Source organism: Heliangelus exortis, chromosome W (assembly GCF_036169615.1).
Source record: "Heliangelus exortis chromosome W, bHelExo1.hap1, whole genome shotgun sequence".
Taxonomy (NCBI): domain Eukaryota; kingdom Metazoa; phylum Chordata; class Aves; order Apodiformes; family Trochilidae; genus Heliangelus; species Heliangelus exortis.
This window is the reverse complement of record NC_092453.1, coordinates 7,331,397-7,356,937: the sequence shown is the minus strand read 5'-3', so window position 1 is coordinate 7,356,937 and position 25,541 is coordinate 7,331,397. Positions and strand designations below refer to the sequence as shown.

Here is a 25,541-nt window from a genome sequence, read left to right as displayed (position 1 = left end):
ACAATCTAAGTGTGGGGGTGCTGAAATTCCAAAAGCAGCTGTTTTTATCTCTCCAGGACCAACCAATGAGAACAACCATTCCTAAAGATTGTAAGGTATGTAGTCCACAATCATTTGGACTCGAATTAACTCCTCGTCTCCCGGTAACTTTAGGGAAACTTTGGCAGTTTTTTCAAGACAGGCTTGCCCAAAGCTCCACTCATGAATATTGGTTTCAGGGATGAATCAATGCCACATTTTTTGGCCACATCAGATTTTAGTGTGGAGATCTATGCGCCTGTGTCCACCACAAATGTTACAGGGTAGCACTTTGGCCCAACAGCACAGTTAAGTTCCAAATCACCATTTTTATTCAAGACCAATCTTATAACATTTTGCCAGTCTTTTGGGGGACTGGATATTTTAGTGTTTGATTGTTTATTATTTTCTGACCAATCTTTTTGATTTGTAGGGATGGTTTCCCATGGTTTATTCAAGGAGTCAGTACCTTTCTCCTCTCTCTGCTGTCTTCTTGTTTTCTTTTTATTTGCAGAGAGAGGGCTTTTTAGTTTTCCGAATTAGGTGAATTTCCAGATCTTTCCCCTGAATTTGACCTACTGGTCCATTCCTCTATTAGGACTTTTAGATGGCCATATGCAAAATTGTGACTTAAGAGTGAAGGAGGGATGCTTTCTCACTTAGCTTCCTCTTTAAGCTTTGCAAAAGGCCCCATTGCACCCTGTGGTAAATTGTTTCTGTCTCGGGGGGTTCTATTTTGGTGATTATTTTTTTTGTCTGCCCCCTCTATTTACAGCTGTCCATTCACCCCATAATTCCTCCTGCTAGCGAGGAGGAATTCGAGGAGGCATGGCAGTGACAGCTGCATAAGTCAGTTTATGATTATCATTTGCTGGGGTTTGAAGAATTTTTACAGATGTACAATCAGCTTCTGGCACCTCATATTTGCGGCCATACTCTGTTAATTCTTTAACCAAATCAGACCAAGTGTATTCTGTGCCTGTTAGTGAATTTTCATTTAAATTTTCAATTCTAGCCTTGATTTGTACGGCTAGATTTTTCAGTTGTCCAGGCAGCCCTCGGATTAGAATATCCATCCTCTCAGGTCTTACCCTTAGCATAAGCAGGCCATCCTGGTTAAGTATTAGGGCATGGTCATGTATCATTTGGATCACACTAGCTTTGTGAACATTGTCCATTAGCTGGGTGGGATCTCCCCGCAATACATGGGGTTCCCCCCTTGCTATGGGGTCAATTAAGCCCACATTATAAGTGGCTCATTGTGTCAGGGACCATGGAGTTCTGTGCCAGTGATTAACATGGCTCCGGACCCTCAGTAGCCTGAGGCTTTATTCAAAGGGTCAGTACCTTTCTCCTCTCTCTGCCTAGTCTTAAAAGTGTTCAGTGTTGGGGAATGATATCACTTGTTGGGGGAGTGATATCACTTGGACTCATTAACTTCTGTTTTCTTTTCCAGTTCTAAAGCAGATGACTTATCAACTGCTATTCTGAAGCAGAAGAACAGACCTAATCGTTTAATTGTTGATGAAGCCATCAATGAAGACAACAGTGTTGTGTCACTGTCCCAGGTGCGTCTTCTATAAAAGTAAAGCATTTAACCTGGTAATATGCAAACTGTTGCCTATTAACTTGAAATGTAACTTTGCAACATGAATCTAAGTATTTGTGTCAGAAGCTGCAGCAGTTGTAAGTGAGGGATGAGGGTTGTCTTGTTTTCTAACACTTCCATGATAAAATATATTTTGATTTTCATCTTCTAGGATTCAGTTGAGTTTTTGCCATTAGTCTGGCTTCAGGATTAGCTCTTGACTGATGTAGTGGGAGCCTCTGTCTTTCTAGATCTAGTATATAACTCCCAAGATGTAATTCTCCAAAATCAAATAGCTCTTCTTCAAACGCTTGAATTCTTGTTTTGTCAAAAGCTTGATCTAATGCTATTATTGTTTATAGGGAAAAATGGATGAATTGCAACTGTTCAGAGGAGACACTGTCTTGCTAAAAGGAAAGAAGAGGAGAGAAGCAGTCTGCATTGTTTTGTCAGATGATACCTGCTCAGATGAGAAGATTCGCATGAATAGGGTTGTTCGCAACAACCTGAGAGTGCACCTGGGTGATGTGATCAGGTGAGAACTAGTTTGCTGAACTGCTGCATATCCCTGAGTTTCATGAAATGAAAATGATGCTAAGGATTCTTGAAGTCTCTACAGGACCTTCATGAGCCCAGGTTCTGCCATTAAATTAAGCTCAATTACCCCACCATTGTCACAGTCCCCCAATTTAGTCAGATGAATTCAAGTTTTTCCTGTCTAAATTTTTAAAGTTCACAAAGTTAACTGTGGAAAGCAGTAAGCAACATTGTAATAGGTCTTGTAGTATGTTTAGCTTGAGCACTGAGCTGCCCTATGACAAATAGAAGTTAAAACTTGCTAGAAATCATAGAATACCAGGTTGGGAGGGACCTCAAGGATCATCTGGTCTAATCTTTCTAGGTAGGAACACAATTTAGAGGAGATGGCCCAGCACCTTGTCAAGCCTAGTCTTAAAAGTGTACAGTGTTGGGGAATCCACCACTTCCCTGGGGAGAATATTCAATGTTTGACTGTGCTCATAGTGAAACATTTTCTTCTGATGTCCAATCAGGATCTCCCCAGGAGTAACTTGCACCCATTACCCCTCATCTTTTCCATGTGACTCTTTGTAAAAAAGGGAGTGTCCATCTTCTTGGTAGCCATCCTTTAAGTACTGGAACATGGTAATAAGGTCTCCCCTGAGCCTTCTTTTCTTCAGGCTGAACAAACCCAGTTATCTAAGCCTTTCCTCCTGCAGCAGGTTTCCCAGTCCTTTGATCATCTTTGTGGCCCTTCTCTGGACTCTCTCCAATCTATCTACAGTTGTTTGGTTTTTTTTTATAGTGGGGACCAAAACTGAACACAGTATTCCAGGTGTGGCCTGATAAGTGCTAAGTAGGGTGGGATGATGACTTTGCTGCTGCTGCTGCCCTTGTTGATGCAGCCCAGCATCCTGTTGGCTTTCTTTGCTGCTGCAGCACACTTAGCTCATGTTAAGCTTATTGTCCACCAAGACCCCCAGGTCCCTTTCCCTAGGGCTGCTCTTCAGCCAGGTGCTGCATTCCTGGATCATGTATTCTCAGGTCTATGTCTAACACAGGACTTTTGCTATAATGCTTGGAAAAGGTATTAGGAAAGCATTGAAGTATACATTTTAGGATATATATTCATGTGTATATTTGGGATGATATATGATGGGAATGGGAGGAAAAATGTGTGAGCATGTCTTAAAAAATGCTAATTTGCAGACAGCTCTTCCTCCTGAGAATCTTCCTAATCTGGAATATCCTACGTGTTCTGAGAAAATTGGCACCAGGTTTCTGATACTAGACTTCCTGGGATGATACCTGGAATAATTTTTAAATGCAAAATGTGTTTCATATGAACTTTGTAGAGGAGAGGAATGAGTCTGTTCCACCCATCTCTCTACCAATAGAAAATGCAAGTTTTAAATATGACTGTAGTTGGAACAGAACAGTGCTTTGATTCAGTCTGAAATTAAAATAAAGGTGGATACTTTAACCTGATGTGAGGTTGAGTAATGTCTGGTATGACAGTTCAGCCTGTGCTCTCCCCCTCTCTGCTGAGACTGTGACTAGTGGTTTTCAGCCTTACAGGTATGTTACCAACTGTCTTAGCTTAGTTGCAAGGGTCAGAGAATTTTCACACCCCTTGCTCTCAAAGTTTTTTGTTGTTGATTTTTTTTTTTAAGTACTTATTGTGTTACTGTGGCATGGTTTCTGCTGAAATCCAGATTCACATGCTAATCACTTCCTGCTTGTAGTCTGTCATCAGTTTTCCTTCCGGTGCAGCCTGTCTTTACCCTTATCTTCTCTCTGTAAAGTATGTGGTAAAAGAATCTATTGAGAGTCTCAAAGTACCATATGAAAAGTCACATGCTCAGCTGCAGTTCCATGTAGGCTTTTCTTACCTGGCAAAGCCAGTTTGAGCTTTCTGCCTCTGCCAGAGCTTGGTACTCAGAACTGTCACTACAGTATGCTGTTGACCTACACTGTAAAATAATAGCTGAAATGTTTATTTAAAAAGGGGGAAGGGGTCTTTGGACTTAAATGTCAGTTTCCACAAAGGGGGATTGACAGACACCTGGCTACCACTGGTTGGTATTGTGAGAGCCTTTGCTCAGAATCAAGGTTATCAGTAGTAGGAGCTCTATTCTCTGTAGTAAGTTATGTGAGAGAGAGAGGAAAGACAAAGTTTCCCCCAGCTCTCTTTCCTTTTGGTTCAGCAGTAGCTCCTTGAGAAAACATGTTATCTCATGACTTGCAGGTCATTAGGCTGCATTAGCAACTTGTGAATGTGCCTTGGGGATAGCAAGGGGGGTTACAGAAGAGCAGGGGGTAGGAAGAAAGTATAAAACTCAACAGCAGTTTCAGATAGGGCTAAAAGGAGTGAAGGAAAGTGTGTTAGCGTGTTAGTAAAAACTAGCTTGCTGATGGGCACGATATTTACCTTGTCAGCATTCTTATGCAAGTAGGAAGTCTCACCAGGGCTTTGGAGGGTCCTTTCTGGCATTTGTACTGGCCTGGGAAGGGACATCACTGCTTTTTCCAGACTTGGGTGTAAGTCTAGGATGATATGGATAACTGGAGTTTTCTTCTGTTGCAGCATCCAGCCTTGTCCAGATGTGAAATATGGCAAACGTATCCATGTGCTGCCAATTGATGACACGGTAGAGGGGATCACAGGGAATCTTTTTGAGGTCTATCTCAAGCCATACTTCCTGGAAGCATACAGACCCATCAGGAAAGGTAATAGCACCTGTTATTGAAGTATTGCCAGTGAGTGTGAGTTAGTCCTGAGACTGAATAAAGAGAATTTCTAGAAGTTTGCACACTCCACAAAGCATTTGACTGACATCTCTAGAGTGGGATTTTGATTATTTAATTTTTTCCTCATCTTCAGAAGAAGGGGTGGTATCTGTTGCTGGCTGGCAGAGCAGCTTGATAGTTCTCCTGCATTTTTTTGATACATGGAATGGGAGAGCATCAGAAAAGGCTTGGGTAGAACTAATTTTAATTTTTCTCCTGAGTTGTTTGATGAGATTTGGGAGTTACCTGCATATTAATGAATTGGTTGGATATACTAGCTGGCACCCTGAGTAAGTTAAATTTTTCAAAGTAATTAACAACTGGGAGAGTGCATTAAAAAAATATACTTTTAGAGTTGTGCTAGTACCAATTCTGCTGGAACTAATAGGTCCTTATGCAGTATAAACAAATTGAAGTTATCCAACTTCTGTAGTCCAGTTTAGCTAGGAGTCATAGTGCAGTATTATATATTATTCTACTTCAGAGGATAACCGGTTATAACTGGTAACAACTAGTTATTAATTCAAAATTAATTTTTATTCAGTTAGGACTTTGTCTGTTTTAAAAAGGTTAAATTGAAACTGAATGGAAAAGAAATGTGATTTCTTGCATCTGTGTTTTGTACTTGAGCAGAGTATTCTTTCTTTTGTTTGCTGGTTTTGTTTGCTTTTTGTTTCTGGATGAAATATGAGAACTTCAAGTTCTACAAATCTAAATGGTGCTTGGGTAGTCACAGTACATGAAGCTCTTGAGTTTAAAATGTAGAACAGTGTTAAAAATGCCAAGCGGTGTTTTTATGCCTATGTAACCCACTTCCTTGTCCTCTAGGGCTGCAGGTAGTACAAGGGTTGACATATGTTGTAGCAAGCTACTGAAGTGTAGGGTTTTACAGGTGACATCTTCTTGGTGCGTGGAGGGATGCGTGCAGTAGAGTTCAAAGTGGTGGAGACAGATCCAAGTCCTTACTGCATAGTGGCTCCAGACACAGTGATCCATTGTGAAGGAGAGCCCATCAAACGAGAGGTGAGCAGAATCTTGCCATGCAGTTCTACTGAATCCCCTGTGTCTGAAATGTTTCAGTGACAGTTCTTCAGAGCAGCAGTGTTTGCAGTTTGCTTTGGCATTTTGTCTATTGAATGTAATGATTAAAATCTTTAGTTTCAGGAGATGAGCTGCTGCTGAAGGTAGTCAGAGAAATGTGCTTCCACTGTCCTTCCTCATATGCTGAGATAGCACCAATGCTTAGGTTTGCTGATGAGGTGCGATACTTTGGCAGCAGCTGGTTTTGCATCTGCTTTCACATATCTCATGCTGGACTTAAATGCATCTTTTAATTGCAAAGTTCTCTTGATCCATAGTAGGGGAGGGCTTACAATGTTGCTAAATTTCTTGCCACATTAAAAGAAAGCAATCAGTGCTTTTTCAGTGAGAAATTTGAAATCTTGGCCACCTTACAGTTACAGAGTAGGAAATCTCAGAAATGAGCTAAGTTGGTTGTATAATTCTTGAAGTGTCTTTTTCCTACCTGCAAATTGGTGTGAGTGCTGGTTTGTAGTTAGCTTCCTTCTGAAAAATTCACCTCTATTTGACTCGTGAGACTGTCTGGGCACTGGATAAGTCCAGTTTGGGCTCTTAAGGACACAGAAGAGACAGATAGGAGCAAGTTAAGCCAAGGCCACCAAAATGATGAGGAGCCTGAGGTCAGAAGGAATGAGGAGCAGCTAGGAGAATGGGTTGATGCAGCATGGAGAAAGGAAGGCAAAGAGGCAGGCTTTACTGGCAACTGCCTCATGGGAAGGGGTGGATAACCAGGCTCTTCTAAGAACTCCATCAAAGGACAAGACTAGAGGCAATGCCTCAAACTGGATCAAGGGAAATTTCCAGTAGATATTAGGAAAAAGGTTTCCCCAAGGCCTGGAGAGGGCAGGAATCTCCAGACTTGGAGACCTTCAGCGCTTGATAAGGCCAGACCCTGAGCATCCTGCTTGAAGTAGTAGGTCCTGTTTGTGGGGCTTGGACTGAGCCCCTCTGAGATTCCAGGCGATGTTGTTTTATTTTTTTAGTGTAGCCTAATGTTACAGATAACTAAGGCCAGTAGCGGTTTGGACAGCCAGATGAATGGATGCTGTAGAGCTGTACTGGATTAGTTGGTCTTATCTGCACATTTGGATCTTAACATTCTCTGTTAATTTGAGTCAATCCCAAAAGAAAAAAAACTATGTTGGAGAACTGTATGGTAACTAGGGTATGTCAAGTATTTTAAAATATCACTTACAGTTTAAGGAAAAGTACATTTTTACTTGGCTTCATTGTCTATGGTTTTCTTTAAGTGAGGTCTAGGTACAAGCAGACATTTCCCTATTCATGTCTGGGAAGAGAGAACTAAGAAACAATTGTACAAGACACCAGGAAGACTTGAAAGTGAGAATCTCAAAACAGCAAAAAATGGAAATGAGCAAAAACTTGGATTCCTGGGTCCTGAAGACCAGGAGGGATTGTTGAACTACTGGTTTCACTGAAATATTTAATGTATTTCCTTCCGGGTAGGATGAAGAAGAATCACTGAATGAAGTGGGTTATGATGACATTGGTGGCTGCCGGAAGCAGCTGGCTCAAATAAAAGAGATGGTGGAACTTCCCCTCCGGCACCCTGCACTCTTCAAGGCCATAGGGGTGAAGGTAAGTCCCCATGTGCACTGGGTGGTAATAAGTAATTTGTGGGGTGTTTTTAATGCTGGTTTTAGGAAAGTATTTCTTTACATGTTTTGGACACAGATTAAAGTACTGGCAACTTGTGAAGGTTTTTGTGTGTCATGCAAAGTAGTAAGGGTGTTGATAGCAATGCTGGGATGGCATCTGTTGTAGGAGTTTGCATTGCAAATTTGGACTGGCTTTATCAAATGCTTACAGCTTCACTGTGAAGCTACTTAGGCATTCAGATACTAGCTCACCACCTTGTCTTTGTCCTCAGCCTCCACGTGGAATCCTGCTGTATGGTCCCCCTGGCACTGGTAAAACACTGATTGCCCGAGCGGTGGCCAATGAAACGGGGGCTTTTTTCTTCCTCATCAATGGTAAGTTTTGTGGCTGCCTTGTCCCCAGATCTGCTGCGTGCTTATTCATCCATCTCATTATAATAAATGGTATTTATAGGGCTTATAGAGCCATGTTGTCTCCCTGACACCCTTCCTTACCTCTTTGAAGTGTGCCTCTGGGGATGCTTAGAGGCCATTTGTGTGGAAGCATCTGTAGTGAGACTTCCCTTAAGCTTGATAGTTTTGTAGCAGGGTGGTTGGAAAGAGAGTTGCGATGCAGGGACTTTCAGTCTGGCTGAGTGTTCATTTATGTTGGAGAGGGCAGAGCTGTGCGTTAATTGGTGAGATTATTCTATGTATATGGGTGCAAGACACTTATTTCTGTTGCTGCCAGCATGTTCCGTTCAGAAAAAGAAGCTGGTCTTCTGTGGATTTCTTTTTTTCCCTCAACTAAAGCACAAGACCTGTTTTGTTTTACATAACATTAATTGGGAGGAACTGTCCTGAGAGCTTTAAGGATTACCTTGGGACTCAGCTACAAGTGACAGAACCTCCTATTGATCACTCTTCACCTCTAGCAGTTGAGATGAATACTGGTTTATGTCCAGTAAGGACCAGATTCTGAATTTTCCTCAGTTTTTCTGTCCCATTTTATAGTCAGTGCTGGAATAACTCAATGTATTTAGAGTGCTGCTTTTCTTTTCTGATTTCAGTCACTTAGACCCATGAAGGTGAAAGCTAAGTGGTGAGCATAGCAGTGAGCTGCGGTAGGGAAGTGACTTGCTTTCTTTCTCAAGATATCGGATGTAGATGGACTGGTTTTAACCACGTTGCCCTTATATACTTCTTAAGTGTGTGGAAGGTGTCACTGCATGCTAATGAGCCAGATGTTTCTTTAGATACTTGCACTTCTGTTGCATAATAAAAAAATACCACTATCAGAATTAGTGATGTGTTCTCTTTTTGCTGGTCTCGAGCCTGGAGCTGCAGGCAGTGTTGTAAACAGAGCTGGTATGAATTGGTGAGTTACTTGTAATGAAACACTCTTAGTTCCTGCCTGCACCAGTGGCACTTCAATCAGCTAGCAGCTTTGCACTCCTGAGAGTCAGGTTTCTTTTTCTTGGATCTCTTAAAAACATACTTTTCATTACCACTCCCATCAGCGTAATAGAAAAAAAAATGTGTAAAACCAGAATAAATCTGTGAGCCTGCTTTAGTGTTCAACAATTGTCAGGTATCTCAGGGGAATGCTGTTCTTCCTTCTGGGACTGATGCGCTTACATGTTTTTTTTTATTCTTTGAGGGGATTTTGGGCTGTTGTTTTTTTGGTGGTTATTTTTTGGGGGGGGGAACTCAGTTAGAGGGTCTTACGGAGGTAAACGTATACCTTGAAGCTAAAGACAGCTTCAATATCTTAAAGCTTTCTCCTTCCCTACCCTGATAATTCATAACCATATAATTTGGTTGCTTCTCTTACAAGCTAGGACTGACATTAACTGTGTGTGGTGGCACATTACAGAGAAGCTCACCGAGTGTGAAATAGGATAAGGAAATAGGGAGCTAAAGGTGGCTCATTGACTAGTGCTGCATTCTGTTGAGTAAACTGAAAACACCAGAATAATTATAGAAAGTAATTCTGCATGCGGTTCTTGCATGTTCAGCTGCAAATTTACCAAACTTGTTTGATAGTATTTGCTTTGACTTGAAATATAGATACTCCCATGCGAACGTTGTACTAAAAAAATTCATCTGCATGCCTTGGGGCTAGCTGCCTCTCTTCTGGGTGCTACAGTGCCACTATTTTTTCCAGGTCCTGAGATCATGAGCAAGCTGGCTGGCGAGTCTGAGAGCAACCTGAGGAAAGCCTTTGAAGAAGCAGAGAAGAATGCTCCTGCTATTATCTTCATTGATGAACTGGATGCCATTGCTCCTAAGAGAGAGAAGGTAAAGAAATTCTGTAGAAGGTAAAGGAGTACATCTTTTTTTTGGTAACAGCTGGTGTGAATCTCTGCATTTGACTACAAGATGGATAAAGAAGTATTTAACACTTGAATTCAGTTGGATGTCAGAAGTTGGATATCAGAAGAATTATATATAGCTCATGATATTTCTTAACAACTTGCATCTATTGTATCTGTCTGCTGTGGTACAGTACTAGCTCCTGTGCTGTGTTGTAGAGCTTTTGGTCTAATCATTACTTTCTCTCTCCATAGACACATGGAGAGGTGGAACGTCGCATAGTGTCTCAACTGTTGACTCTTATGGATGGACTGAAACAGAGAGCACATGTGATCGTTATGGCAGCTACCAACAGACCTAACAGCATTGACCCAGCACTCAGGCGATTTGGTAACCATGACTGCCATTTTTTTTTTTTTTTTTGTCTGTATCAGATATTTTGTTATGGGCTATGCTTTAGGGGCATTGGAAAGATATAGCAGAAGTTAATATTAGACCTCTTCTCTGTGTTGCATAAACTAGTGACTTGTCTCCAGTTATTGATCTGAAATTCATTTCTAGGCTTCCAGCCTTTTGTATAATTTTCTGTGCTTTATTAGGTTAGAACTTGTAGAAATAACAAAATACAGGGTAGCATGCTTTTTCACCTCATCAGTTGAGGCTATTTCAAGACTAAACGCTTAAGGGGTTGTTCCTCAGGTTGCAGAAGGATCTGAATTGTCCAATTTCTCTTACCTCTGTTGATGAGAAGTCTGGTAGTTTCTGAGATTCAGGTTTTTGAAACTTTGCAATGTGAATGAAGTTCTGTTGTATGACAGGTTGGTAAAGTCTATAATAGCAAACCAGTCAAGTTTGCAGGAAAAAACCAACCTCTTAAATGTTGTAGTGAGGCATTTGAATGCACAGCTATGGCTAGAGGAAAATGATAGGTGTACATACCTTAGTCAATATTGCAGTAATACATAGGTTTCCTGCCTTCCCGTATATTGGGGCAGTTCATGTTTTTCACCACTTGGGTACTGCTATGAAAGTTCTGAAAAATTAAATCTCTGTATTTGTGGACTCCTGTGCTGAGGACACAAAGGTAGGAATAAACAGCATTGGCCCAGGCTGCCCAGGACAGTGGTGGAGTCTGCATCCCTGGAGGTATTTAAAACTGTTGGTGTGGTGCTGAGGGCCATGGTTTGGTGGTGGCCTTGTTAGTGCTGGGTTAACAGTTGGACTTGACAATCTTAGGTCTTTTCCAATCTAAATGATTCTATGAAAAATGTCTCATGGTGTGTTGGTTAGGGGAAGCATATTTTCCTATAAATGAGGATTTATTTACAATCCTCTGTGTTGTATAATCTTGAACTCTAGTTAATACAGTAGTCTCACTTTTCCTAAATGGCTAAAGCCTTTCCTCCTTCTATGATCTGACTGCTACTGTGCTGATAGATGCTGCAGAGAAACCCAAAGCCCTGGCATTTTCTGAAATTGTACGAGTTTGTGGTTCATCATCATGTGTAGCAAGACGAACCTCTTTTAGGGCACGGCGCTCCAAAGTCCAACCAGGTGTTCCAGGAGAAACTCAGGAATAGTGCTCTGAGTCTAATGCTCTCAGGCCTGACTAGCCTGAACCAGTGCTACTGCTCCGAAAGTGGCCTCCCTCTCGCTTCCTCAGGTGTGAGCTTTATTGGCCCCCTAATCCTGCTCATGCGCAGTAGGGGCCTGCCCTAATCAGGCACAGGTGGACTTAACACAAGGTCATGCCCACTACCTGGCAATTAGTGCCACATGGTTGCCTCATTTCACTACATTTCCTTTTTTTTTTTTTTTTTTTTTTTTTTTTGAAGAACTACCATGACAATTGTAATAAGTACATAATAAACACAAATACAACAAAAATGACAATTCCTCTATTCAAAAGTTCAAAAGTATCAACAAGGTTATTCAGTTTGAGCTGCTGGATGATGCATCATTGTCCATTAATGATCTGGTCGCGGCAGGGCGTGTCCATTTACTGGGTACCCAAAGAGGTCCGGAGTCTGTGGAGACACAGCTATAATCTCTTCCACTAAACAGGAGCGGCTTGGGCCCTACCCACTGACCTGTAGATGGATCCTTGTAGTTGATTTGGACTTCCGGCATGCGGTTGATTTTCTGAGACGAGTAATGGAGTAACACGGGGGGTTGGTGGGAATCGCGGCTTAGACTGAGAAAGTTCAGTGCAAAAAGCACTTTGCTAAGCCGCATCTGTGGGTCCATGCCTTTGCTGTCTTTTTGCTTTTGTAAATATGTCTTCAGGGTACGATTGGCTCTTTCCACTATCGCCTGGCCTGTAGACGAGTGAGGGATTCCTGTAATGTGTTTTACTCCCCAAGTAGCAAGAAACTGCTTGACCTTTCCGCCTATATAAGCAGGCGCATTGTCAGTTTTTACTACTTGAGGGACCCCCATGACAGCAAAGCAATTGGTCAAGTGACGGACCACATGTAGACCTTTCTCCCCTGTCTGAGCTGTCCCCCAAAGCATGCCTGAAAATGTGTCTATGGTTACATGGACATACTTGAGTCGTCCGAATTCTGGAACGTGGGTGACATCCATCTGCCAGATCTCTCCTGCTTGCAGCCCACGTGGATTGACTCCCACTCCTAGGGCAGGGCCAAATTGTGCGCACTGAGGGCATGCTTTAACAATCCCTTTTGCATCTTCCCATGGAATTGCAAACATGCGCTTCAGCGCCCTGGCATTTTGGTGGAACAAGGAATGGCTGTTTTGAGCCTTCGCGAACTGACTTACGGGACCCTGCATTCCTAGGCTGACCAGGGAGTCAGCCTTTGCATTTCCTTCCCCTAGGCCTAATGATGTTTTATGGCTACGGATGTGAAGGATACAGCACGGCTGTGTGCGAATTTTCAGCACACGCTGTAATGTGAGGAAGAGTTCCAGTAGCCATTGGTTTTGTACTGGCTTGATAAGAGCATCCTCGATACGGTTTGCCACTCCTACCGCATATTGCGAGTCGGAGACGATGTTAAGGGGGACACTTCGCCACTGTGTTAAGGCCCAAATGATAGCCAGTAGTTCCAGAGCCTGCAGGTTGTCTTTGTCGGTGCCCGGAATCAAATGTTGCTTCCACTGTCCCTTATCCTGCCATACGCAGGTGGCCGTTTTCGACCTTTTTCCGGCATCAGTGAACACGGTGATACCAGGCACTGGACGCTCTGAAACAATTGGTCGTTCTATCCAATGGAACTGGCTGATGGCCTGCAGGCGCTTGTGTTTTGGGCCTCCATGACGGATATCTCCAGAGTATTTGAACAAGGCGAGTTGTAGTGGTATAGAGCGTTGCAGCAACCAATCAAAATCAATTGTTTTGATAGGGATGCTGATCCATCCTGGCTCTCGACCATCTACTTCAAGGCAACGTTGTCGTCCCTTTCGTATCAGGAATGCCGTTATCTCGGTTTGTTGCCAGATACCTTTCCGGGCCGTGTGGGGTGGAAATAACCATTCCAAGATGGCTATCTGCCGCACGAAGGACGGGGAAACAGTTTGATGCAAACTAACTCCGTTTATTCGTACTCTTACACACAGTTATATACCTTGTTCTTATCTCGCATAACATATGGAATTACCTGATTGATTAGTTACAGTTAGCATGTTACTACACGATTAGTTACATGGTAGGGAGATAACAACCTCTGTTTTACACCACTCATCTGTTTTTCAGGAGATCTTACAAGCAAGGGAGTCTGTAGAAAGTCCCGTGCTTATCTAGCATACTTGTAAGCAAGGGGGTCTGCATCTGCAGAAAGTCCCGTGCTTATCCAGCATGCCCGGGGCTAGGTTCACTCCATGGTTTGAGTGATAACCAGCCTGTCTCCATCAATTGTTCTGTGCTATCAATACATGCTGCCTTTATTCCTACAGCTATCGAGTCCTATGTTGGAGAGCTTTGGTTGTCATGGTGGTGTTCCCCATTTTTCCTTTTCCAGTTGAAATCCTGTAACAGCAGTGCGAATGGGAATGAAGGGTGGTTGCATACCCAGACTCCAATGGCTTGGGTGGCATCTCGACGATCTGCAAAGCCGGTTGCCAGTTTGTGGACGACTCGTTTTAACGCATTGGTATGGTTATCGGTCCAGTCCACTAACGTACCTGGTTGCGTGCCCCGCAATAGTGACAAAAAGGGGTGGATATCTGCGTTGGTGAGACCTATAACGGGTCGAACCCATTGAAGCTCGCCCACTAGCTTTTGGGCGTCATTCAATGCTTTGATCAAACTGATCACTTCCAGTTTTCGCGGTCTCACCATGGCGTGAGTGACTTGCCACCCTAAGTAGCTCCAGGGCGATTGTGTTTGCACTTTTTCAGGAGCTACAATTAATCCTTTTGTCTTCAGTTGATCGGCCAGTATCTGACTAATGTTGTCGGGGAACGGGGCTTTCTGGCAAAGCAGTATGTCATCCATATAGTGGTAGATTAGCGTGTCCGGCATTTCTTTTCGGATCGGCGAGAGTGCCCATGCCACGTACATTTGGCATATTGTTGGGGAATTTCTCATCCCTTGGGGCAACACTACCCATTCGTATCACTTCGCAGGTTCGCTTTTGTTGATCGATGGGATGGTGAAGGCGAAGCGAGCCGTGTCTTCAGGATGTAGGGGAACGGTGAAGAAGCAATCCTTAAGGTCAATAACCAGAAGGTGCCAGCTTCTGGGTAACATTGTGAGTAGGGGCAGCCCGGGTTGGAGGGCGCCCATCGGCCACATCTGGTTGTTGACCTTGCGCAAGTCGTGTAGTAGTCGCCATTTTCCTGTCTTCTTTGGAACTACGAAGACGGGCGTGTTCCAAGGGCTGACAGACGGCTGGATGTGCCCTGCGTCCAGCTGTTCCTTTACCAGACGGTTGGCGATTTCTAGCCACTCTTTGGATAGGGGCCACTGCTCCACCCAGACAGGGGTGTCTGTCTTCCATTGCAGTCTGGGAGTTGGCGGCACATCTGCAGTGGCCCTTATTGAAAATGTTGAGGGGGTTGGATGGGTTCAGGAATGGAGAGAACAGCCCCTAGTTGGCTCATAACCTCCCTGCCAACCAACCCTCCAAGTTGTCCTGGTAACGGTAACACATAGGGACATACGGTCACCGCTTGTCCTTCGGGAAACTGTAACTGCACAGGTTCAAGGGCCTGAAGGGGGGTGGAACCACCACCTATTCCCTGGACGGCATTGTGGGCAGTGATAAGTTTCCAATGACGAGGCCACACATTAAGGTTGATTATTGTAACATCAGCCCCGGTGTCCATCATCATGGAAAGGGTCTTGACCTCTTTTCCAGAGGTCAACTTTACAATTATAATGGGCCTTGTCTTCATCTGTTGCACTAAGGTTACCAGAGTGCTTCCAGAAGATCCAAAGCCTTGACTGCCTCATGCCACGGGGGCGTTCTTTCCCAGATTCATTTTTGGGAGGAGGACCAGTTGTGCTAGCGGGTTCCTGCTTTGATTATCAGGGGAGGCGTTAATGTAAAACAAGTAATCATGATTTCCCCTGTATAATCTGCATCTATAACTCTCAGGAGCACACCGAGTCCTGTGACTCCAGTGGAAGAACGGCCCATTAGTAAGGCTCCGATCATGCTATTTTCTTGGTAAATCGGTCCATATATTCCAGTCGGTATCCGGTGTACCTGTGTTGTCATGAGGGTGACGTCTACTGCTGAGGGCACATCGATGCCCAGGCTTCCCCTTGTGGCTGGGGCAGGGAGCTGGTGTAAAGCGCTGGCCCAGCTACTTGTGTCATGGCGCGGGGGCCTTGCGCGCTGCGCCTTCCGTTTTTTGCAAACCTACATGCCAGGTTGTTGTGGTTGTCTCTCTGGCATCGGTCACACCACACCGTGGCTGAGCAGACTCTTGCCGAGTGGCCTGTGGCTCCACATCAAAAGCAGACAGGGGTGGATTTTCTTGATCGATTTCTCCTTCTGTATCGATTTTCCCTTCTGTCTAGTTTCTGCGCAACTGCCGCGAGGAGCTTTTGAGTGGGTTCCAAGGCGGCGGCAAAGGCATTGGCCATGCCTTGGTTTTGTTGAGTTTGGGTGGCCCTGGTGGCTACCTCTAGCGTCTCCGAGACGTCAGCTGTTTTTGGTAAAGTGGAGAACAGTGACTTCATTCTCAGATTTGCGTTTTCAAACGCCAGCAGCTTGAACATGGATTCCTTTTGATCTGCTCCCAGCTTGGATTAAGTCATGATAGATTGCCAGAGTCTGTCAACAAAATGTTGAAAAGGCTCATTCATCCCTTGCTTGATGGCAGTAAATGAAGGGACTGGGGTAGCCTCTGGGACCACATAGAAGGCTCGGCGGGCTAGGTGCGCAGCGACGTGGTGGAGCACAGTCGGGAATTGGAGCCGGACTTGGACATCTGCATAGCGTCCTGAGCCCGTGAGCATCTGGCGGTTATCCCTAATGGTGGATCCCCAGGTGCTCGAGGGCAATTTGCTTCCACTTGGGCCAGGCGCTCCCATTCTTTGACCCAGACAATCTGCTGGGAGGGGGTGAGCAGGTACCTGGCCAGATTACGACAGTCATGGGAGCAATTAGTGTCGGCGGTGAAAAGCCAATCCAGGACGGCCTGACCACTCTCTGATTTTAATCCTCCCTCTCTCAGGGTCTTCTTGGCTTGTTGTAAGGTTTTCCAACTGTGCTGTTCGAATTGAGGTGGCCCGTTGTTATCGTGTAGAACAGGGCAAGCAGTGGTGCTGGCCTCCCAATCCCCTTCGAGAATGGCATCGCGGATGAGGCCAGACCATCTTCCGGGTCGGGGTTTAACAGCACCTTTGATGCCTTGGTTGTTCTGTCTTGGTAACAACGGGGTTGGAACGTCTTCATCGTCATCATCAGGGAGGGTGGGTGGGTCTCGATATTTATGGAAAGACAAGTGTTGTTCCATGTCTGTCACCCTTTTTTCTAAAGATTTCACGGCCTGATTTGTTTGTTCAAGGAGGGCTTTTATTTTGTCCTCCAGGCCGACGGGTGCAGCTGATGGAGCGGCCGCTTCTTTCCCATGCTCTTTTTCTGAGCTGGGAGGTGGCAGTAGGGGTGGTTTCAGGCAGCAGCTGGGGCTGCCCATCTCAGGGGCATGGGCTGTCGGCATCTCGTTTCTTTCAGTGCTCGGAGTAGGTGCTTCTTTTTCCTCCTCCGGCCCAATATCTGACAGGAACTCGGCTATGGAATGGTGTGACTTCCCCGTCATGCCCTTAATGGCAAGACTGTTGTCCCTTAGCCCTAATAGCGCCTTCTGGGTTTCTCCACCCTCAGGAGGAGGGGTGGGTAGCGGAGGTGCTGTGGGGACAACACCGGAGCCTGCTTCTGGTGGTGGCGTTGTAGCTTTTGAAGGAAGTGCTGCAATGGTGGTGATGGCAGCTTCCACCTCAGCTTTTATCTCTTTTTGGGCGTTAATCACCACCCCCCATGTACCGTCTAGTCCGGTTATGTTTTTTGCCATTTCTTGGGCACGGAGGCTTCCCAACAGGTCACTGACCTCCTGCCAGAGTTCCCACGTGGCCGCAGAAGACGGGGGGTGGGAGAGTTCTTGCTCCTTCACCCGTGTCACCAGCTTTTCATTAACAGGGGTGCTTGCTGACAATCCCATCTTTCCCTTTTTTCTTTCTCGGTCAATCAGTGGTAGAGAAGGAAAGGTAGCGGATCTTCTTACTCGACTCCTCGGGTTTTCTGCTAACGCTGGTTCGCGCCGGACTGGCTCCCTTCCTTCTGATTCGTCTGAGCGCGGGCTAGGTTGAGGTCTATGCCCGCATTCTCCACCAGATGTAGCAAGAAGAACCTCTTCAGTGGATGCGGCGCTCCAAGGTCCAACCAGGTGTCCCCATAGAATCTCATGAATGGTGCTCTGACTAGCCCAGGTCAATACTACTGCTCCAAAGGTGGCTAACCAGCCACTGGCTAACCCAGGTGTGAGCCTTTTATTGGCCCCCTAATCCTGCTCATGCCCAGTAGGGGCCTGCCCTAATTAGGCACAGGTGGGCTTAACACAAGGTCAAGCCCACTACCTGGCAATTATTGGCACCTGATTGCCTCATGTCACTACAATCAGGTTCCTCTGTCAGAGGAAGGCAGCAACTGCAGCTCCTCTAGTTTGCAGAATCAGCAGCTCAACATATGTTTTGTACTCCCCAGGTCGTTTTGACAGAGAGGTAGATATCGGTATCCCAGATGCCACTGGGCGCCTGGAGATCCTGCAGATTCACACAAAAAATATGAAACTGGCTGATGATGTTGATCTGGAACAGGTGAGTAGCATGCTGTTAGGAAAGTTTGTCTCTGCAGACAGATGTTTGTGATGCTCTGTTTTGTAGTGCAAGATTTAAAGCTTGATCATGTAAACATAGTTGCTCATTTAGGACAGCATGAAACTGGGTGAATGTGTGATCTCTGGGCTTCCTTCTGACTAGTTTACCAGTGATCAAAAAATCCTCACTAGTGAAGAATGACATAGCTATGTGAAACAAATATGTATCAGTCTAGTCTGGAAGTGCCTTGCCACTGTTTTCCTGGGTTTGTTTGCTGCGGTGTTCTCTTAAAAAATTAAACAAGCCTGAAACAGCAACTTTTGTGCTGGGTGAACATTGCGGTCATACTGAATGTTTACTGTAATCTCTGTCCTGAATAAAGAACTGCAGTCCTTAGGGTTATCTTTCTGCACACCTTCTGAATTCCAGTTGCACATTTGATCTCAAGTAGGAGGTAGAACAGCAGTGTCTTTGTCTTAAGTATGTGATAGCACTTGTCTTGAATTTGCAGCAGAGCAGTGATGTTCCTGTCCTTCAGTTTTGTTGCACCTCTGAGTGAGTGACCAGGGCATGCATTGCCCTTGCAGAACACTTGCTTGTATCCCTGTGAGTCATAGTCAGTGCTCTGCTTTTTCAGGTGGCAAATGAGACCCATGGCCATGTTGGTGCTGACTTGGCTGCTCTTTGCTCAGAAGCTGCTCTTCAGGCTATCAGAAAAAAGATGGATCTCATAGACCTAGAAGATGAAACCATTGATGCTGAAGTGATGAACTCGCTGGCTGTGACCATGGATGACTTTAGGGTAATGCATGAGTGCCCCTCTTTCTTTTGGGTGCAATGTCTAATTGCTTATCTGAAGCACGCGAACATAATGTGTTAGAATTCATATAGTGCTGTTTCTTGTAATGATAGTGGGCTCTGAGCCAGAGCAACCCTTCTGCTCTTCGGGAGACTGTGGTGGAGGTGCCTCAAGTTACCTGGGAAGATATTGGTGGTCTAGAAGATGTAAAGAGAGAACTACAGGAACTTGTACAGGTAAGGGTTTCCAACAGACTTTTGCCTAGTCAGCTTGAAAAATAATAATATCCAGAACCTCTTCATATTCCTGTTTGGGCTGTGAACAGGGAAATGCAAAGTTTTAATGGTATTTATGGTAATGGACTGATGCTGTTCCATCTTGGTTAACTTAAAGACAGGAAGGTGCTGGGGAGCACCATCAGGCTTTCCTTAGCTGAGTCTACAGTGACATCTTGGGTGGGTGTTTTGCTACATACAGAAACAGCAGCAGTATTGCTTCTTTTAAGTGGAGACCAGCTGAGAATCCTGTTATATGGTGTCTTTATATTCCAGAAAGTGGATGAAGATTGTCATACAGAGTCTCTGAAGGGCTTTCCATCAGTATTAGCATAGGGACAGGTGAGAATTAATTGTGAAGACTTCTATGAAAGGAGAGGCTGAAACAAAGTCATAAATGGTCTGCAGAAACTTCTGGTGTCTACCTGCGTTGGGGTGGTTTGGGTTTGATATGTCCATGCTTTCAGTTGTCACTGTAGAAACAGTCTCTCTGTGAATAAAATAATATACTTTTCAGTCTAATTTTCTTGCATGTCTCTGGAGGGCAGAGCAAATATGTTAGATGATGAGCTGTTCCCTTTTGCTTCTGCAGGGCAGAGTGAAGCTGGGGTTAAGTGTGCTGGAAAACTACCTGAAATGGTATTTAGTTCATAGGTGAAAATACACTGTTTAAGTCAGCTTCACAATTTATCTGTGGTGGTTTTCAAACCAGTGCCCATTTAAAAGCTCCAGTGGCACCAAGCAGGCAGAATCTTGTGTTTAACCCACTAGAAATCTCAGGTAGTGTTTCTGGTAGGAGCAGAAACAAAACTGATCTAGTGAAAGATGTACCTGCCCCTGGCAGGGAGGTTGGACTAGATGATCTTTGAAGGTCTCTTCCAACCCAAATTGTTCTGTAATTCTAAGGTACATACCTGTTCTGGTTCATCACAAGAGGTTTTTGCTTGGTTGCTTTGTTCTTCAGTATCCTGTGGAGCACCCAGACAAGTTCCTCAAATTTGGCATGACCCCATCAAAAGGGGTTCTGTTCTATGGGCCACCTGGTTGTGGTAAGACACTGCTGGCCAAAGCCATTGCCAATGAATGCCAGGCAAACTTCATTTCCATCAAGGGGCCAGAATTGCTCACCATGTGGTTTGGCGAGTCTGAAGCTAATGTGCGTGAGATCTTTGACAAGGTAAGTGTGTGTTCTATTCTTTGTACTATGTTTGTGCTGAGATACCCCCAAAATATTGTCTCTACTGCATTTGTCTTACTGACCTGGTTCTTCTGTGTTTAGTTTTCCCCACTTGCACTGAAAGCAGAGGCTGCTTTCCTGATGTTAGGGAATTGAGTCTCTTTGGCAACATAGCTATTTAAATGGCTTTCTCCTTCTGAAATTTGTCTGTTGTTACAGGATGATGAATGCCCCAGTGTCTTACCATAAGGCTAGCATTAGGATGGCATAGATATTCTCTGCATCCCTGAAATCTTTGACACCTCATTAGCCATCGCCTTCTACAGATTTTCAAAACATGCTACGGGTTCTTAGTCTTCTGCAATTGGATTATGTCATGGTTTAGCAGTTTGGGCAGACCAAAAACCAGAGGACAGAATTGCTTTCTATTACCCTCCACTCTACTCTCCCAAGGGAAGATAAAAGGGGAATAAGGACAAGAGACTTGAAAATTGGAAATTAAAACTGAAACAGGTCTACTAGAACAGAAGGGCAGTAACACATAGGGTAAGGAACAAATACACAGATATATACAACCCGACCTTGATGCTGGCAGGGATAGGTGCCTGAGGGCCCCCTGCAGCAGGGCTGACTTAGGAGAGGGCTCCATGGCTCTTTCCAGCACCCGATGGATGTGGATTCTGAAGAGCATGTGGCAAGCTGGTGGTAAAGGAGCAGGGCTTCTGGTCTGCCTGACTTTATATATGGGCAGGAAATGGGAGGGAATATTGACCTCTCTGTGTTCCATCTCTCTTGGATCCTCAGGGTCTTAAGGACCCTCTCTTTAGTTTCTCATACTCAAACTTTAGTTCTTCCACTCAAACAATGACAGATTAGATGATTGTGGTAGGTCCCTTCCTACTGAAACAGTCTCTTCTGTTCTTATACTTCATTGTATATATATGGCTTAGAAAGGACCTCACTCCTACTACTCAGTTCCCCTGTAAATAGGAGGTATCTGCATGGATTATCTTGGGAGTTCTCACTCCTGTGGTCAGGAAAGGTGCTGGAAGAGCAAAGTTGGAAGGAGATTGAGAAAGAAAAATTTAGGTTGAGAGGGAACCTCAGAGGCCATCTGGTATAGCTGTTTGTCCAGAACAGAGAGAGAACTTGGAAATTCAATCAGGTTGCTCAGGGCCTCATGTTCTGAACATGTGCTAAAGATGGAGAATCCCTGATCTCTCTGGGCCTTGTGCTAGTGTTTGAGCTCTCTGTGTGAAGTTTTTTTTCCTTATTTCTAACTGGAATTTTCTTTGTAGACATTTGTGCTTATGGTCTTTCATCCTTTCACTACACACCTTGAAGGAGGATCTGACTCCCTTTTCCCTATAACTAGCAATTAGGTAGCTGGACACAGCAATTGGATTTCCCCCTTCCATTTGATATATCTCATCTACTGATACTTGTTTGCCTAAATATAACCCACTGGCTCCCCCAGATCTTTCAGGGGGAGTTCTGGTCCAGACCAATTGGCTCCAGCTTACCCTTTGGGCATTGGAGTTACCATCCTTCTGCTCAGTTCACAATGCTTCCAGCTTTGGGGAAATACAACTTGTTGTTCGTGAGAATTTAATTGAGGGTTTGTGTGGCAGGAGACTGTTCTGAAGCAGCTCCTCCAAGCTCTCCTTGTGGCAATAGTGTTCTGGTACTTCTGAGTTGCTTTAATGGTAGGGTAGGCTTAATGTGAAATCACTGTGCTCCTCACCTGGTGGTATTAACGTGGAGTAATTGTTCCTGTTTGCTTTTTGAAGGCCCGCCAAGCAGCTCCTTGTGTGCTCTTCTTTGATGAGCTGGACTCCATTGCAAAGGCTCGAGGTGGAAATATTGGCGATGGTGGTGGTGCTGCCGACCGTGTCATCAACCAGATCCTGACAGAGATGGATGGCATGTCCACCAAGAAAAACGTCTTCATCATTGGTGCCACCAATAGGCCAGACATCATTGACCCAGCCATCTTGCGCCCTGGCCGCCTGGATCAACTCATCTACATCCCCCTACCCGATGAGAAGTCCCGGGTTGCTATTCTTAAGGCAAACCTGAGGAAATCACCAGTTGCCAAGGTAAGTTCTGTACCCTGACTGTGTCTGACTTGGATTTGCTTAGTGCTGCACATGCTCCTCACAAGCTAAGGATAGAGCAGGGGACTGGTGACTGCTCCCTGCACTACAGAGCTGGGAAGTCTTCAGTCCCTGAAGCATAGAAATGAAGAGATGGGGGAAGCTTGAGCTCCAAGTCTAGATATCAACAAAACCAGGTGTTGGTGTATAAGCACAGCAGATCTTTATCACGTAGTGGAGTTCTGCCCACAATATGGGAACAGAAAAGCCTGTTATGGCAAGACGGAAAAGATTCTTTTACTCTGAAATAAAAGTAAATGTAGAAAACGGGGGTGGAAAATGGAAATTGAAGAGGAATCATTGCAGTAAATTGTTGCTAAACTCTATCCTAGAGAAGGGCTATGTCCTTCATCTGGGGAGAAGGCAGTAATGCAACTGAGAGTTAATCAGAGAAAGTGGATGTCAAGTGAGAGCTCAAGCTATTTTATGCCAAGCCAGCAGGTGCTTTTTAGGTGCTGTTGGGAAGGAAAGCTTCAGAGGAGGTTGTGGTACTACCTTCCTCAGTTGAGGGGAAGGAGAAGGAGGTTGTTTGTCTTGGTCTGCCTGTGCCACATCTCCATTTCCAGTCTGACAGTGTTTCATTTGACTCCTAATGCTGGGACCTGAACAAATCATACTAAATCCGTAAGTCAACCTGTCCCTTCTTGAAAGTGAACAGTGCAGAGGCATTCTGCCCCTCTACTCCACTCTTGTGAGACTGCCCCCCCCCCCCCCCCCCCCCCCCCTTCAGTACTGTGTCCAGCTCTGGGGCCTCCAGCATAAGATGGACATGGACCTGCTTGACCAGGTCCAGAGGAGGACTAATAAGATGATGAGAGAGCTGGATCACCTCCTATGAAGACAGGCTGAGAGTTGGAATTGTTCAGCTTGGAGAAGAGAAGGCTTCAGAGGGAACTTTTAGCAGCCTTCCAGTACCTGAAGGGGCTACAGGAAAGCTGGGGAAGAACTTCTGACAAGGGCATGGAGTGATAGGACAAGGGGGAACAGTTTTAAGCTGAAAGAGGGGACATTTAGGTTGGACATTAGGAAGAAATTCTTTCCTGTGAGGGTGGTGAGACACTGAAACAGGTTGCCCGGGGAAGTTGTGGCTGCCCCCTCCCTGGATGTGTTCAAGGCCAGGTTGGATGGGGATTGAAGCAACCTGGGCTGGTGGGAGGTGTCCCTGCCCATGGCAGGAGATTGGAACTAGATGATCTTTAAGGTCCCTTCAAACCCAAACCAGTCTGGGATTTACAGCTTCTTTGCAGGGTCTTGCTGGGTATATGTGGAGTGTTGCTGGCTTTTGTACATGGTTAACTTTTCCCAAAACCAAGAACCTTGACAGCTCATCTTAAAATGGGCCAAAGTTGAGGCATCTCCTTGATACCATGGGATCTAAAGACACCTCTTTTTTCACCTGAGGGTGTACAGTGTAAATTACAGGGTTTTTTTGGTTTTTTTTTTTTTTTTTTTTTTTCCCCCACTAGGATGTTGACCTGGATTTCCTAGCTAAGATGACCAATGGCTTTTCGGGGGCTGACCTGACAGAAATTTGCCAGCGTGCCTGCAAACTGGCCATCCGTGAATCCATTGAGAGTGAGATCAGGCGAGAACGTGAGAGGCAGACCAATCCCTCCGCCATGGTGAGTGGGGCATTCTGAGCTTTCCCTGCTCGTGAGACAGGCAGCCCACCCCTGCCCGCGCTCAAGGTGTGTTCCTCTCCATAATTCTTGGATGGGGATGAGTGGGCTCTCAGCACGGAGTGTGGAACTGGAGCACTTAGTTCTCATCTTGGGGGAGGGTGAGGCCCTCCTGGGGTGTCTCATTGTCGTCATTGCTCAGGAGACCCCTGCTGCAGCTGGGACTCAATCTGCCAGTGTCCCTCTCCAACCCCTACTTTAGCATTGGAGCATCCTGGCCTAGAGGGCAGGTGTTGGGCCATGGAGCTTTGGCATGCAGCTCACCTGGGCCCTCTGTTCCACTACAGGAAGTGGAGGAGGATGACCCAGTTCCTGAGATACGAAGGGATCACTTTGAGGAGGCCATGCGCTTTGCTCGACGCTCTGTCAGTGACAATGACATCAGAAAATATGAAATGTTTGCACAGACTCTACAGCAGAGCCGTGGCTTTGGCAGCTTCAGGTAACTGTGGGGGAGGCATTGTGGCCCCAGAACAGAGCACCGAGGCAGCTTTCTGTTGAATTCTGGGTATCAAATTCCCTCTTCCACTGTATTTTCCCATTTTTCCTCAGCATATACAGAAGCCAGCTGAGCATGTAGCAGGTGTAGCTGTGCTGCGAGTCAGTTGTAGCTGCTCTTTTAGTGCTCCTGAAGTTCATCAACCCTTTTTTCCTTTAACATGAGCAACATCCAGCAGCCATATGTCTTGTGTGACCTGCTGTAAGACTTGATCCCATTTCTCCTGCCTGTCCTACTTGGCACCAGGATGTTGGCATGGAGGGAGGGGATTGTGGTAATCTGCGAGACACTTTTGAACAGCATCCCCTCTCTCCCCTTCTGTAGGTTCCCATCAGGTAACCAGGGCGGCACAGGTCCAAGCCAAGGCACAGGAAGCGGCAGTGGGGGAAATGTGTACAGTGAAGACAATGACGATGATCTCTATGGTTAACTTGCTGTTCTCTGTTGACCAAACTCTAAATCAGGCCATGGTGTACAGGGAAAAATTCAGTGGACTCTCAGCTTCTTCATTCCTCAGTCAGAACAGCGTAGCTACGCAGACTTTGTACAGGGAATGTTTTCTGCAAACACAAATCTAGATGGGTGTTCAGTTTTGAGGCAGACAGTGAATTAACAAGGAGGGGAACCAACTTAATTTCTGAGAACTTTCTGTTCTAGTTTATATGGTAGAATCAGCAGCTTTAGCAAAGAGTACAGTGCTAGCCTGTATAAAAAATATCCCACAAAATGATTAAAAAATTAATAAAAATCCTACAACTCT

General features: G+C 45.1%; 1 protein-coding gene across 1 annotated transcript; it reads left to right on the top strand.

Moving 5' to 3' along the window:
• The first annotated feature begins 1,475 nt into the window (after positions 1-1,475).
• LOC139789222 (transitional endoplasmic reticulum ATPase-like) lies at positions 1,476-25,541 on the top strand. Its single transcript, XM_071729727.1, has 16 exons — positions 1,476-1,586; positions 1,969-2,141; positions 4,713-4,855; positions 5,808-5,938; positions 7,463-7,594; positions 7,887-7,989; positions 9,761-9,894; positions 10,164-10,299; positions 18,084-18,196; positions 18,834-18,998; positions 19,109-19,231; positions 20,235-20,447; positions 22,238-22,546; positions 24,070-24,225; positions 24,570-24,724; positions 25,106-25,541. Exons 2-16 carry the CDS (start codon positions 1,975-1,977, stop codon positions 25,209-25,211), a joined length of 2,286 nt encoding a protein of 761 aa, XP_071585828.1. The 5' UTR covers positions 1,476-1,586; positions 1,969-1,974; the 3' UTR covers positions 25,212-25,541.

What these genes read in the sequence shown, in the direction of transcription:
- LOC139789222 (XM_071729727.1), top strand. Translation starts at nt 1,975, where the DNA reads ATGGATGAATTGCAACTGTTCAGAGGAGACACTGTCTTGCTAAAAGGA. An exon ending in TTTTTTCTTCCTCATCAATG is followed by an intron (nt 7,990 to 9,760) that starts GTAAGTTTTGTG and finishes TATTTTTTCCAG; the next exon opens with GTCCTGAGATCATGAGCAAG. An exon ending in TGCGTGAGATCTTTGACAAG is followed by an intron (nt 20,448 to 22,237) that starts GTAAGTGTGTGT and finishes TGCTTTTTGAAG; the next exon opens with GCCCGCCAAGCAGCTCCTTG.